This window comes from Protopterus annectens, chromosome 4.part0 (genome assembly GCF_019279795.1).
Source record: "Protopterus annectens isolate FY-2018-M chromosome 4.part0, PAN1.0, whole genome shotgun sequence".
Classification (NCBI taxonomy): domain Eukaryota; kingdom Metazoa; phylum Chordata; order Ceratodontiformes; family Protopteridae; genus Protopterus; species Protopterus annectens.
In genome coordinates, this window is record NC_056733.1 from 889,621,474 (window position 1) to 889,637,381 (window position 15,908).

Sequence of the window (15,908 nt, forward strand, 5' to 3'; positions counted from 1 at the left end):
TTTTCTTCAGTTTTTCTTGCCCCAGATGTCAGGTGCCCCCAAAAAGGTGGTCAGAATTAGTACCAAATGGAGTGAACACTGCACAAACACAAAATCCCTTCAGCTATAAGCAAATACATCAGTAAGGCATAGAAGAGATGTAGCCAGTAGATCAGAGGGGATGGAGGGAGGGTAACCTGGACTGCAGCAGGGTGAACACTCGAACATCTACATTTATGGTCGGTACAAAACTGTTCATCATATTACCCTGCTGCAGTCATCACACTTGGGTTGAATCCCAAAGCTAAGGTAGGGGGGAAGTATCATAGAGGGTTAGTGGAGGCAATAAGGCCCTGCAGAACTGCAGTGGCGAAGCCTGCCCTGGACTTAGAGTAAAGAGGTAAGTGATGGTGTTTGGTAAAGGTGGGTACTGAACTCCAAGTTGCAGCTTCTAAAATTTCCTTGGTTGGAACCCCCCTGAGAAGGGCTGTAGAGGTAGCTGTTGCCCTGGTAGAGTGGGATCTAATGGTAGCAGGAACTGGTTTCCCATGATGGGTATAGCAGAAACATATGCAATGACCTATCCATTTAGAAATGGCTTGCTTAGATATAGCCTTCCCTTGAGAAGCTGTAGCATAGGATACAAAGAGCTGGTCAGTTTTTCTGAAAGCCTTAGTTTTGTCCAAGTAGTAACGAAGCTGCCTGTGAATGTCCAAGGTATGCAGGAGTCTCTCACCTTTGTTCTGTGGATTGGGGAAGAAGGTGGGTAAGTGGATGGTTTGATTTAAGGCTACACTGGAAACCACCTTAGGCATAAAGGAAGGATTAGTTCGTAGAGAAACTCTGTCTTGATGAAAAATGAGGAAAGGTTCCACTACCATTAGTGCCTGTAGCTCTGAGACTCTCCTAGCTGAAGTTATTGCTAGGAGCAGGGCAGTCTTCCATGATGGGAACTGAAGATCTGCAGAGAAAGCTGGTTCAAAGGGAGGTAGCGTTAGTTTTTCCAGAGCAAAGTTGAGGTCCCATGTTGGTGTAGGAGCTCTCCTAGGTGGTCTAATGTTTTTTGCCCCTCTGAGGAACTGCCTTAGAAGAGGATGTGAAAATAAAGGTGGATCCGTGTTGTAGTGAGCTGAAATAGCTGAAGCATGGATTTTAATGGAGGAAAAGGAAAGTCCTTTGTGCAACATCTCAGCTAAATACTGTAGAATGTGAGGCATGTGAGGCTGAATTGTGTCTTGGCCTTTAGCTTGGTTCCAGGCACAAAACCTTTTCCATTTGTCCGAGTAAGCCTTCCTGGTGCTTGGCCTCCTGGCTTCCAGAATAACATCCAGAACTGCTTGTTAAAGAGGAGCTGGTTGGATGTTTAGTTGATTTGCCATATAAACTGAGTGGTACTTTTAACACACTACTGAGTGGATTATATCGAGTGGCTGAGGTCTTCCTGGACTGATATTTGTTTTACTTGGTTTTCTTATCTATATCAGTCGAGTCTTCACTACTATTTTGATTTGCCATGCAGCCAGATTTAAAGTTTTGAGCTGGCTGTGAAGAATCTGTTTGTTTTGTTGTGTGAGCAAATGGGGTATTTGAGGCAATATCCATGGTGGGCTGTGGGCCATATTTTTCAATAGCGGGTACCAGTGCTGGCGTGGCCAGTCTGGGGCTATGAGAATCAGTCGTGGTCTCTCCTTTTTGACCTTCAAAAGAACCTTTGTGAGGAGAGGCAATGGAGGGAAGGCATATGCTGTCAGGTTTTTCCAACTGAAAGAGAGAGAGTCCACTTTCCAAGCTTGATGGTGGAATGTCCTTGTATAAAATTTTGTCAGTTGGTAGTTTTGAGGACTGGCAAACAGGTCTAGGTTTGGAAGGCCCCATTTTTGAGTTATCATTGCAAATATTTGTGGATCTAGTTTCCACTCATGGGGATCTTTGATGTTTCTGCTGAGGTCGTCTTCCAATGTGTTCTTCTGTCCTGGCAGGAAATGAGCTTGTAACTGGACTTGGTAGGCCAAAGCTGTGTTCCATAAGATCATTGCTTGCCTGCATAGAGGGTAGGAATGTGTACCCCATGTGCCACATTACTGTGGTGTTGTCCATCTTTATTGCAAGTTGTCCTGGATGTAATAGATCCTTGAAGGCGGTCAGAGCTTTCTGTACAGCTAGCATCTCTTTTTGATTTATGTGCAGATGTCTTTGATCTGCAGTCCATAGGCCTTGAATGCATTGCCCTGCCATGTGTGCCCCCCAGGCATAGTCTGAAGCATCTGTTGTGATAGCCTGCCTGGCTGGGGAGCAAGGTGAAAGGCTGACCCTTGTTGAGGTGACATGCCTGTGACCACCACAGAAATTCCTGTTGTAGGCAGGGAATGAGAGATATCATTGTGTCCAAGTTGTGGCTGTGTTGAGACCATACGCTTTTTAGGTACCACTGTAATTTCCTCATATGCAGCTTTGCAAATGGTATTAGTAGTATGCAAGATGCCATGAAGCCCAAAGCCTGCAGAATTTTTCTTGCAGTTAATTGGGTCTTTGTTGCCATTGTCTTGAAATATTGAGTGTTGTTAGTTGCTTGTCTGGCGTAAGATAAGCCTTCTGGGCCGTTGTATTCAAGCTGGCACCCAGGAATGTCATTTTTGTGAGGGTACTAGTTTTGATTTCTTTTCGTTTACTGTGTACCCCAGGCAGTTTAGTAGATGCTTTAAAAAGGCCAGATGATGTAAGAGAATGTCTTTGCTTTCTGCTTGGATGAGGCAGTCGTCCAGGTATGGATATATTTGAATTCCTCTTTGTCTGCAGTATGCAATTACTGGTGCCAGGCATTTTGTGAAAACTCTGGGCGCAGTAGAGAAGCCAAAGGACAGTGCAGAGAATTGGTAATGGGTTGAACCTGCAATGAAACGGAGGTATCTTCTGCAACTTTGTCTGTTAGGGACATGGAGGTATGCCTCCTTGAGGTCCAACGTTACTAGCCATGCTTCCTTGCCCAACATGGGAAGTAGCTGCTGTAGTGTTGGCATCTTGAATTTGGGTACTTGTAAGTAAGTGTTTAGAATTGAAAGGTCCAGAATTGGTCTCCAGGCATTGTCCTTTCTGGGCACTACAAAGAGTCTTGAGTAAAATCCTTGGCCTTGCTCTCGAGTGGCTCTCATGTCCATGAGAGCTGTAATTTGTCTTTGTGCCTCTGCCCTTTGATTTTGTGGCAGGTTTGGCATTCCACTTTTCATTGGCAAGGTGTGAAAGTGGAATCTGTATCCTCGTAAAATTATGTCTATGACCCATTTGTCCTTTGTGACTATGTGCCAGTTGTCTGCAAAAAGTGTGAGTTTTCCCCCCAAGGAGGTTGCCAAGAGAGTATTGCTTGGCCAGATGAGGTGCAAGTCATTGAGTTTGCCTTCTGGTGGATTGAGACCTGTCTTCTCCTCCCTTCTGTGTTGTAGTGCCCCATTGGCGAGGTTTATACTGGGCTTGTGGTTGTCCTCTGCCCCTTGGGTGTCTGTATTTACCCCTCTGCGGTCTGTCAGTGGCTGGAAAGGACCAGTTTTTTGTTGGTCAGTTTCTGCTGAAGCGTGGGGGTTGTACTTGTAGGAAATCTTTGACTGTCTGCATAGATTTTGCCTTATCTTCCATTTTCTTTAAAACTTCTTCTGCTTTAACTCCAAAAAGAACATCCTGCTGTAAGGGAGCATCTAGTAATTTTGCTTTAACATGATCGAGCAGAGTTTGTTCCTTTAACCAAGCATGCCTACGTATAACAGACCCAGTGACAGCTGCTCTGCAGGAGGCCTCCAAAGAATCAAAACCACTTTGTAAGGTATGTTTGCCCACCTGCTCAGTGGCATGCAACAGATCCTGTACTTCTTTCAATTCAAATTGTTGAGGGAGAGTGGTTATTCTTTGCTTTAACTGAGAGATTAGAAATTGATGATACTTAAGCATATGAAATTGACAATTCAGTGCCCTCATAGCTAGTGTGGCTGAGGTGTAAACCTTTTTCCCCCACCTGTCTAGTGCTCTGGAATCTCTCTCAGAAGGTACTGGGTTTTTAGCCATAGAAGCCTTAGCCCCCTTGGGACCCTGGGAGATAGAGGGTCAGCTACTGGGCTTTTGTAGAGAAATTTGTGGGAATCAGGCACTCTGTAATATCTGTCAGGCTTAGCCGGAGCAGGAGGTAGAGAGTCTGAGTTGAAACTGGATTCTAAGTAGACATCATCCACAATGTCCAAAACTGGTGGGATGGCAAGTGGTCAGTGTTGGGGGAGTAAAAGAGTAGTCTTGACCTTCCCAGTGAAAATGTTCCCTCATAGTGTGTAAAGTTTCCCCAAAGGAGTAGTCTTCAGGAGGAGAAGCTGAAGGAATAGAGTCCTCAGCATCAGAATCTTCATAAGGAGAGGAGGAATAGTCTTGGTCCTCAGAGGAGTCTGAAGAAATGGACATTTGCTCAGAGGAAGCAAAATCTTCCTCTTGTCTAGGCCTTTTGTCAGGAGGAGGCTGTGAACCCCTGATTAAAGAAATCAAATCTTCAGCCATTTTGAGCATCTGTTTCTTAGGCATAGGACCTTGAACAGGAGACTGAGGTGCAGTCCTTTTAGATTTAGAAGGAGTCATCGACTTAGAAAACGTTTTAATGGTGAGAGTCGTCAGTCTGAAAACGCCTTCAGAAACCGATGGCGTTTCTGTAGCACCGACGTCTTTTGAAGCAAAGTCGTCTGAAGGGCCTGAAGTAAAAGGCTGCGTCGGCCTGGTACTTTCCGTCAAAATTTCCGTAGTGGTCTCGGGTTCCAGATCTGCAGTAGTCAGGGGCTGTGTCGGAGCCTCACTGAGGACCGGAGACCGGATCAGCCAAGGCCTCGGAATCTGGCTTAGGCCTGGGCTGCCTGTCCTTATCCCTGCGTTTTTTGTGCACGCCGGTAGTCGGTTGCTCCGACGGCATGTTGTAGTTAAATTTCCTACCGAAGTAGTGTCATGCAAAATCAAAGCGTCTTTTAATAGTACGCTTATTAAACCTAGCACAAAACCGACAAGAAGTGACGTCGTGGTCTGGGCCTAGGCAAGGTATGCAATAAGAATGAAAATCCTTATGAGGTATTTGCTTCCCACAAGAAATACAATTGTTAACTTTTTCTGACATCGGTCTGAGGCAAGAAAAATTTTCCCAACGAGGTACTTAGCTTTATAGAAGACTTTGGTCTGAAATTCGAATTCGGAAATCTCAGGAGTCGGCTGACCGGCACTTGCGAACTGCTTCTGCTTCGGGCACCGCGCAGCAAGAAAGACTGAAGAAAATGGCGTTAGTTGCATTATATATACCCCTGGCGCTCTGACGTCAGGGAAGAGGCGACAGCAACCGACGCCGGACCAGGACTTTGGAATTCCAGCCGACTACGGGACCACCTGACAACAGGATAACCCAAGTGTGATGACTGCAGCAGGGTAACACAATGAACATCCATGCACTTGTGTAAGTGCTTATAAAGTGCATTTGTGTAGGATTCAGCAGTCTTACCTCTATTGTCCATCTGCATGGGTGTTGTGAAGTTTGCCACTTCTGTCTTAAAAAGCGTGAAGTTGGCTTTGGAGAAATTTTTTACGGTTGTTTTCCTAATGAGGGGTGGGAACAGCATGTGGATGTCTAGGGTAATTAGCTTGTGGTCAGGATCTGACCAACGAGGAGCTGACCTTTGGTGTGGAACACTGGTCACCCATATTGGAGATGACCAGGTCTAGGATACTGCTGCCCCTGGTGGGGGTGTGAATAAGCTCATCCAAGGCATTGGAATTGATAAATTCCAGAAAAAGTTGAGCAAAAGAGGTGGTACATGAGTAGTTTTCCAAGTTAATGGTGGGGTAGTTGAAATCACCCATTATTAGGGCATTGGGTTGTACCTTAATATTTTCCAGTGTATCAAGAAAAGAGGAGTGGGAATCCTGGGGCATGGTGGGGGGTCTGTAGCAAGCTACAGACTGGATTGCGGTTTTGCCCAGAGTTAGTTGAACTTGGATAATCTCTGATGCATTATGTTGAGCAACTAGCTTAGAGGTGTGGATATCCTTAATGAATATGGACACGCCTCCACCTTTAGTGTTTCGGTCCAGGTTTGGTGGCCGAAAGGTGTGGTATGAATTATAGACTGGTAATGCAGGGGTGCTCTCTGGAGCTTTGAACCAGGTCTCTCATTGCACAGATGTCGATGTTCTCCATTTTAAGGAGTGCCTCGAGTGAGTGCATTCTGAGGTTTAGACTTCTAGCATTGAGTAGCATTACCCTCAGATTTTGCTTGCTTGTACCTGTTAACGGTGCTGAATTTGTCATTTGAACCTTGCCTAAAAAAGGCACCATAGGGGTGGGAAGAGCCTTTGCTAGTATCCGGAATCCCAAGGGCGACAGGTGCAAGCCATCTCTAGCAAAGCAGCGTGGTCTGTCGATCACGTCACCCAGGCAGACAGATACTGGATTCCCTTAGAATGACACCAGAAGCTTAGCCAATTGTTGAAGTCAATTATTTTGTCCTTGCACTGTGGTATTCTGGGTGATGGCAGGATGCTACTCGGGGCTAGGTTCATACCTGCCTGGGCTACAAGATCGGAGAGCTCCTCCATGTCTCTCTTCATGTAGTCCAGGGAGGTACGTCTCAGGTCATTCACACCAACATGGACAATGACAGAGTCATATTTGTACTTGTTGTGGAGTGACTTGAGTGCGTGCGTTATCTGGCAGATCCTGGCACCAGACAGGCAGCTGACAGTGACTTTCTCCTTGCTTAGCCTGGTGAGTGGAACATCAGTGTGCCTGACTATAGTCTCACCTATGACTAGAGTGTTGGGTATGTGATGCCTCATGGGCTGTAGTTGAGTGGCATGCTGAGTATGTGGGCTATGTGTCATTTGGATTGTGTTGGGGGTGGAGGTTGCTTGCATTTCTGCTTTGGAGGTCTCAGCTGTTTTGGCAGATTTTTGGTGAGAGCCTCCGAGAATGTAGGTGTGTGTGTGTTTTGGTGGTGTAGGTTTTGAGGGACTATGTGATGAGTGTGGTGGAGTGCAAGTGTTTACCTTCTCTTCTTGACTGTGTAGTCCAGTCTTCGGTGAAAAGAGATTTGCTTCCAGTTTGTCTATACAAGTCATCTCTCACAGGTCGTAGTGTTGGGTGGTAGGAGAGGGTTGTCTCTGTACATGAGGCAATTGCTGCATTGTTCCAAGATGCCCAGATTCATCAGGTAGACAGGAGAAAACACTGGGAGCAGACCTTTAGACATGCCTGGATAGGTGCTTATTTATTAAGTACTAAAAACTGTTTTCCTCTAGACAAGTGAGGAAAGTTGAGTGTTGTAGTAATTTGTAGCTTATTTAGTGCTTACAAGTTCTAAACAAGTGCTGAGCTCAAAGAGACAGATTTGAGTGCTAAAACTAAAAAGCTGGCTAGTTGCAAGGGAAAGGACTTTATGGCACCAGGAATAATTTAAACCCTAGTTAAGTGGGGGGGGGGCTCAGGAGCTCACAAACAGCGTGGACACAGCAAATCCGTATCTGGACAAGACCTGCCACAGGAAAAGGGGGGAAGCACGCTTAGAATTTTTTTTCCAGTAATTTTTTTTTTTCAGTAAAGTGTAAATGGAGAAAGCTGGAACAGAAGTTAATTCCAGGTTAAGAATCTGAGTGGGTTGGTTTTCACAAATGTTCTCTATTAGACTGAATGAACTAATGACACTAGACTGGGAGGAGTGTCACAGATTAAATATACAGTATGGGCGGGCAACTGCAAAGCCACCAAGTATAACAACACCACAACACTAGGAAGGGTGGGTGGGTGGGTGGGAAAAATTACAGTTCCTAGCTGTACCCACTAAATGAAAGTTTTAAACAGATCAATGAGCAAGAAGACTCTAGAGAATGCTTTTAACTGTAAACAGACTAGATTAGAACACAGAAACCTCAACAAATCAAAAATGCACAAAATGTCTCGGATAGAGCATTCAAACAGAAAATACAACTCTCAGTATGAAAAAGCAGTTTACAGTTAAGTAATTCAGGAAACATGCAATTAGAGTAATGAAACAGTATTTAGCAATGAAAAATACAGTTAAAACAGTACATAAATTCAGTGAAACAGTAAAAAAAAAGTTTTACAACAGTGCAAAATGTAGATGATCAACTGTATAGCACAATTATAAGCGTTTCAGAAGTGCAGTTCAGTGAAATAAGTGTAAGAAATAACTTATCCTGCTCTTGGAATCGTAAGGAATTTCTGCTTAGTTTCAGTAATGAAATACCATCCACAGCCTCATAGCCGGCCTTAGGCATAGGTCAACTAGGCGGGCGCCTCTCTGGCAGGGGTGCTTTTCCAGTATTTATTTGGTGTAGGTAGACCAGGATGGGGGCGCCGGGTGGTGTGGGGGGCGCCATGGAGCTCTTTTGCCTAGGGCACCAGTTGACCTAAGGCCGCTCCTGCACAGCCTGATAAATACAAGCACAACCTTTTCAAGACACAGGGTTTATATACCATTAAGGATGGAAGAGTTAGAAGATAAAATTACTACTCAGCCCCTGCTATTACCCAATCACTCATACTACAGAAGGTCAGGAGGCCTTGTTACTCTCAATAATAATGAAGACAGACTATCAGCAGAAAATGGCTGCCAGAAACACAGGAAACTCGAACAAAACTACCAGGCCTAGACAACAGGCCTCTATCAAGATTATGCCACCTGAGAAGAACACAGAAACCTCACTTTAAAAGGATAGAAAGAACACTCACAAAGATAAAATACAAGTCTCAGTATGAAAAAAGAGTTTACAATTTAGTAATTAAATAAAAATGCAATTATAGTAATGCACACTATTACAGTGACTTACGAACGTCTCGAAAGTGCAGAATGAGTCGTGCCACCAGTGACAAATACTCGTCCTAAAAAAAATAAATAGAATGTAAACAGCAACTTTTTTTCACACAAAGTATTCAACATAGCTATAAGAACATAACCATAATTGCATCAAATTCAAGAATTAAAAAATGTCAATGCTTTCCATGATGCCAATATATCTACACAGCAATGATGATTGTCAAATTTTAAAATTTTGTTGAGAGGTTAAGACCCATACTGAAGACATCAGCTTTCAGTCCATATATAAAGAGAATAATACTTTACACATTAAACTACAACTACATAAAAAGTCAAGTACTCCCCATAATGTTCTATCTATCTGATTTGTCCATTTTAACTCTTCCTAAACTGTTAGGGGTTGGATCGAACCTCAGATCAGACTTTTCCATTTCTTCCAGCTCGAAGAACACAAACTCTTGAGCTCCTCCCTTTACCCATAATACCCTCATAGATTCATAGGTAGGTTCATAGGTAGGTACTAGGCTATCGGCCCTAGGGCCTATATAAGCCTAGCCAAAAAGATACCATGGCTTTCACCATCCAAGAAAATTATATTCCTGTACCCCTGTCGAGCAGAGCCACAGAGGTGATCCCAGGGTGAATTTCCTATTTCCCATCCAATCATCAAGATTTTTCTTGAATTGTCCTAATGAGGAACTTTGCTTGATAAAGATAGGTAGCTTGTTCCAGAGTATGGGAAGTCTCTGGGACAGGAATTTATCCCTCCAGCGTGTTCTGTTTATTGTAGTAACAAGGTTTAGGTCCCTAGCGCATGTAGTTTGGAGGGACTGGGATTTCTTTAAGTACAGCATGTCCCAACAGCTCGGTTTAACATAGCTTTGTATATTAGGCAGAGATCGCCTCTGAGTATGCGATATGCGACGGAGTAAAGCTGGAGTATTTTGGGATGGTCTGCGTAGGGCACCTGTTTGAGGCCAGTAATCCTCTTTGTGAGGTACTTCTGCGGCCTTTCCAGTTGTTGTCGATGCCTTGTGAGGTACGTATCAAAAGGGGCGTTGGACTCTACAATGGGTCTAATAAGTGATGAGTAGAGGGGAACAATGACCTCTTTTTCCTGGGTGAGAAACCTTTTGTGATTAGGTGTGCCACGTAGAAGGATTTCCTGACTAATGTGGTGATGCGATTACCGAAGGAGAGACTACTGTCCACCTGTGTCCCAAGGTCTCATACTTTCGGAGTCAAGTAGAGTACCGCCTATGTGGTAGTTCATGGGTACAGAGTTTTTACCAAAGGGGATGACAATGCACTTTTTGGCACTGAGCTTGAGGCCATGGCTTTGACACCAGGCATCTGCCTCAGTGAAGCCCTTTTGCAGGATGTCCACATCGTTAGGAGTTTCAATTACGGCTCCTAGTTTGCAATCATCTATGAACTTAGTTAGCCAAAGACCTTCTGTATTCGCCTGTACTTCAGAGAAGTAGACACCAACAGGACAGGACCCAGGACTGAACCCTGTGGTACTCCACTTGTCACTGGTATGAAGTCAGATTTGGAGTCTGCTACTTTCACAGTGTGGGTTCTGTCAGTGAGCCAGTTGGCAACCCATCTTGTGACATAGGGATTTATACCTAAGTTTAGTGAGTTTATCTATAATTCCAGAGTGGGGGATGGTGTTGAAAGCCTTGGCGAGATCTAGCTAGGCTGTGTGAACCACCTTACCCTTGTCTACAGCTTTGGTGACTGCTTCAAAGTAGTCTATCAGGTTCAGGAGACATGATCCGCGTTTTACAAACCCGAACTGGGTGGGGTCCAGAGTTTGGAGATTACCAATGTCTTTGATTATAAGTTCCATGATGATACGTTCCATGGCCTTGCAGACCAGGCTAGTCAGACAAATGGGGCGGTAATTCCCAGGGTCCGTGGTGGCTCCCCCCCTTTGTGGACTGGGATAACCATCGCTGTGCGCCATTCAGTGGGCACAAAGCCCGAGTTGAGGTTATGATTGAACATGGTTCTTGGGTGGGGTGCCAGTTTGTTCTGTAGTTCCTGTAAAATGCAGCCTGGGATGTTGTCAGGTCCCATGGATGCTGTGTTCTTGGCTTTGGAGTGTGTGGTTTTTACCTGTGCAGCCATGATTACAGGAGCTTTGCGTTCTTCCAGTACAGAGATGGGCCCTTTAGGGGGTGAGAGGGGGTAAAGTTAGCAATGAACCTATCTGCCAGGATATTGGCAATATCAGTTGGTTCTGTATATTTAGTGACATTGTGCTGTAACTCAGAATAGATCTGAGTGTTGCCATCGAGATTCTTGACATAGCTATAGAATGCTTCGTAGTTGTCTTTAGAATCAGTAGCGATTTTGTTTTCGTAAATAGCTTTGGAGGATTTTATGAGGGATCTCATCCTCTTACTGAGGCTGACCAGGAAGGTCCTCCAATCATGGGATTTTACTCTTTTTTGCAACAGTTTCTTTCTTCTGTTGTAGTTTGATTATGGCAGGGGACCACCAGATTGGCTTCCTTTTTTGGAGGATAGAATGTTGGTTCCATTAAAGATAGCACGATCCATGCACTCATGTAAGTGTTTATAAAGTGCATTTGTGAAGGATTCAACAGTCATAGCTCTATTGTCCGTCTGCATGGGTGTCGTGAAGTTTGCCAGTTCTGTCTTAAGAAACGTGAAGTTGGCTTTGGAGACATTTTTTTATGGTGGTTTCCCTAATGGGGGGTGGGGGCGGGATGTGGATGTTTAGGGCGATTAGCTTGTGGTCAGATCTGACCAACGAGGAAATGACCTCTGGTGTGGAACACCAGTCACCCATGTTGGTAATGACCAGGTCTAGGATATTGCTGCCCCTAGTGGGGGTGTGGATAAGTTGATCCAAGGCAGTGGAATTTATGAATTCAAGAAAAGGTTGAGCAAAAAAGTTGGTACATGAGTAGCTTTCCCAGTTAATGGTGGGGTAGTTGAAATCACCCATTATTAGGGTGTTGGGTTGTATCCTAATATTTTCCAGTGTATCAAGAAATGAGGAGTGGGAATCCTGGGGCATACTGGGCGATCTGTAGCAAGCTACAATTTGAATTGCAGTCTTGCCCAGGGTTAGTTGCACTTGGATAATCTCGGATGTATTATGCTGAGCAACTAGCCTAGAGGTGTGGATATCCTTAATGAATATGGACAAATCTCCGCCTTTAGTGTTTCGGTCCAGGTTAGGTGGAATACAATATACATTCTCCTTTGTTTGAGAAATTTAGTAAGAAGACTGGAAGGGTGATGACTTGATTAATATTAGATTCTGATCTATTCGGTAGAAACGAAGGATTGGTCCGTACAGATACTCTATCCTTGAGAAAAATTAAATAAGGAGGTTTAGAAGAGTGAGCCTGAAGTTCAAACACTCTTCTGGCAGAAGTAACAGCAACTAAGAAATAGTCTTCCAGGTCAAAAAGCATAGTTCAGACTTAGCTGATGGTTCAAAGTAGAGATGGATTAAGGCCTGAAGAGCAAAATTTAAATCCCAAAAAGGAGGAATGAGGTTTAAAAGAAGGCAAGACGAATGTCTGACTGATGACGACTGGACAGATAAGTGATGTATGTTTGCAAATAAAAGTGCCAATATGGTTTGTGATGTAGAATGTCTGCAATTCAACTTGCGTCAATATGGTTTGTTTTTTTTATGTAAAAAGTAAAACTGTGTAGTCATACATGATAATTTAATATAGATATATATTTTTTAAACAACATTTAAATCCCAAAGAGGAATAGGATCCATTAGAGGAGGTCTAAGTAGATTATGTTCCTCTTAGAAAGGCTTTGCAAAGCTTACAAGAGGCTAAGGTCGAATAATTTATTCCTATATGAAAAGTTAGAAATGGCTAGCAATTGTACTCGGACAGCTGAGGAGCTAACCCCTTCAAAGAAAATTGTAGCTAAAAAAAAATCGCTAACCTTAGAAATCAATGCTGAAAAAAAAAAAAAAAAAACATCTTCCACTTAGTTTTGTAAACTTTTCTAGTGGAAGCTTTGTGGAATAATAATAATTTTAGTTATTTATTTATTTGACATTTGTTGACTGGAAAAGTCCGACTGAGCTTAACCCCTTTTCAGCAGAGGCCAGGGGAGAAAACCTCCACAGAAGAACAAGCAAGAATGTGACGGACAGAGTAGGAGAGCCTGCACTGCCTAGCAATGTGGTCAACTTGAGGCCTGAAATGTCTGAATGAGTTGTTTCTGTTGGGTGAGACAGTAGGTCTGGAGTTAGATCCAGAATCCAGGGTGGATGTACAAGATGAGGCCAAAGAAAGGGAAATCGGATCTGGCGAGGCCAGTAAGATGCAATGAGGATAACTGTGCTCTTCAATCAATATACATTCTGGAAAAATTTGGGAAGGGGGGGTATTGGGGGGTGAGCATAAAGGAGACCAGAAGGCCAGGTGTCTCTCTGGACTCTCCCACTGAGGGCATCAGGGCAAAGAACCTGCTACACTTGAGGGCAGATGGAAAAAAGATCGGAGCATGGTTGGCCCCATCAGCGGAAAAATCCTCTCCACCACCTTCATGTTGAGAGACTACACATGAGGCATTAGAATAGACCCACTTAACTTGTCTGCAATCACGCTGGACATGCGTCACCAGAAAGATTAGATGAGATTGCCTATTGCCATACTCTCACAGCTTCTCGACAAAGAGAGTAAGGCCTGGCTCTCGCTTGTTTGCTGATGTACCAGACCATTAACATACTGTCTGAATAGCAATAGTCCCAGTTGGGAGAATGTCTTGGAAGGCCTGCAACACTAAGAGAACAGTTCTCATCTCCAGTACATCGATATGCATGTTGGCCTCTTTGGAGGACCCTGTGCCTTGGACCATCCTTCTCAATAACTGTCCGCCCACCTAATACGAGAGGTGTCCATGACCACTGTGGCCTTGGGTTGAAGGAAAACAAAGGGACATCCTTTTAAAAGCTTGCATTATTTTGACTTGACTGGATAAAGATTGATGGAGAACTGACCACTGAGTTGCAAGTGCCCACTGAAGGATCTTCATATGGTACCTCGCCGGCAGTACAAGAGTGACTGTCACTGACACTGACCCCAAATCTTGGAGTATCAGATGAGCTGAAAGAGAAGCATTTTGAGTGACCTTTTTAACCTGGAGCTAGATTGTTAGAATCCGGGACAAAGGAAGAGAAGCTATTTGACTGATCATATTGAAAAGAGCACCTATGAATTCCAAAGTCTAGGTTGGTTTGCGTTGAGATTTGTTGTAATTGACCGAAATCCCCAGATGACAGCACAAATGCAGTAAGACGTCCCGAGCTTCAATTAGTGTCACAGCGAATAGGAGTCAGTCATCCAGATATGGAAACGCACTGAATCCCTGCAGTCTGAAGTGCGCTGCAACTACTGCCATACAGTTGGTAAACCCCCTGGGGGCTGTGCTGAGACCAAAGGGCAGTGTTCTGAATTGGTAATGATTGCCTCCCAGCCAGAAGTGTAGATACCTCTTTCTACGTGACAGTATGCATCCGGAAGATCTATCAAACACATCCATTCGTCCTTGTACAGAAATGGCAGAATGGCCTGAACCGTGACCATGCAGAACTTTGTATACTGCACTGATAGAATTAGTTTGCGCAGATCCAGGACTGGTCTCTAGTCCTCCGTCTTTTATGCCACTAAAAAGAATTTTGAATAAGTTCCAAACTCTTTCTAGTCTGGGGGGACCTCTTGGATGACTTTTTCTAGCAGCTTGTTTATTTCTAGTGCTGCTGCTTTCCTCCGATTGGGTGGAATGTTGGGGATTTCGTTTGATATTGAGGTGGTGAATGGAAAAATGGTATTATACAACCTCTGTATATTATCCTTTGCACCCATGTATCTTTTGTATTTTCTAGCCAGGCTCTCTGCTGCAGGAATAAACTCCCGACTGCTTCCAGAGATTGACAGCTGGGCCTCCTTTCAAGAAAGCTGTTAGGGATACTTTCTCTGACAATTCCTAGATCCCTGATTATGCAGACCCCCTCTGCCTCAGGGACGACATCTTCCATTAGACTTCCCACCTCTGAACCAGAGTTGGGTTTTCACCTTCCTGCTGACACAGAGAGCGCCTCTTACTTTGGGGCTAAATAAGGAGTTTCCATCAAAGGAAGCACTGACAAAAGAAGATTTCTAGAGTTCCGCAAAGTCACATAAGAACAGCCGCATGAGATGAGCCTCAGAAGAGTGTGAAATAGACAGAAGGGTAGCCAACTGCAAGGAAATAGTGCTCTCTACCTTCAGAGGATGTGGTCCCACAGAGGAATTTGGAAAGTTCTTTAATCAAATCCCACTGAAGTCTCGAAAAATGTGCCAAACAATTCAGTGATCTAAGGAAGAAGGTCGCCAAGTATAAACACTCTTTCCAAACCTATCCAGTGCTCTAGACTCCCTGTTACGTGGGTGGACAGAGGAAATTTGCTCTGTTAGTTTCTTCTTAGCGGTCACCATTACAACCATTGCATCAATGGGTACTCCTTTACTTCAATATGTTCTATCCTTAGGTGGCGCCAGGAACTTATCTGGTCTCTCAAGGATAGGCTCAATTGTGTTAGGCTCCTTCCATCCCCATTCAGAAACAATCAATGAGCTTATCAGTGGGCAGAATCACCCAAGAGGTATACGCACCAGCGCCAAACATCTCCAGGAACACTTGACTCCTCTTGGGAAGGGTTACTGGGGGGACCAACCACCCCTTTTGTTTTGGGAGTTCTAAGCTATTTCCAAATGAGACATTATTGGATGGTGATCTGGGGGATTCTTTCCCTTCAGCAAAGTCAGTATCCTCAGTGACAAACTCTTGTGGAGAGTCTAGGTGCCTCTCTTTGAACTTCCTCTTCCGAGGGACCTCCTCAGTGGGATGCTCCAGGGAGGTATCGGAAAAGATTATTATATTCTACTGGGTGGTCTGAAGGACTGGTTTGGGCTGGTTGTTCCAGTGGACTGGAGAGTTGGAGCAAAAGACTTCTGAACTCTAGGAACACAGAAGGCTCTCACTACTACATTAAAGGCAGAATGCCTTGGAGAAAAAGACACCAACAGACCTGATAAGG

At 44.2% G+C, this 15,908-nt stretch overlaps 1 protein-coding gene across 1 annotated transcript in view; it reads right to left on the minus strand.

The window, feature by feature from the left end:
• Positions 1–15,908, minus strand: part of LOC122800363 (mediator of RNA polymerase II transcription subunit 15-like) — an 886,273-nt gene that overhangs the window by 648,085 nt on the left and 222,280 nt on the right. The window contains exon 3 of the mRNA XM_044069812.1: positions 8,827–8,878. Coding sequence (XP_043925747.1) covers positions 8,827–8,878 — 52 coding nt within the window. The remainder of the gene's footprint in view (positions 1–8,826; positions 8,879–15,908) is intronic.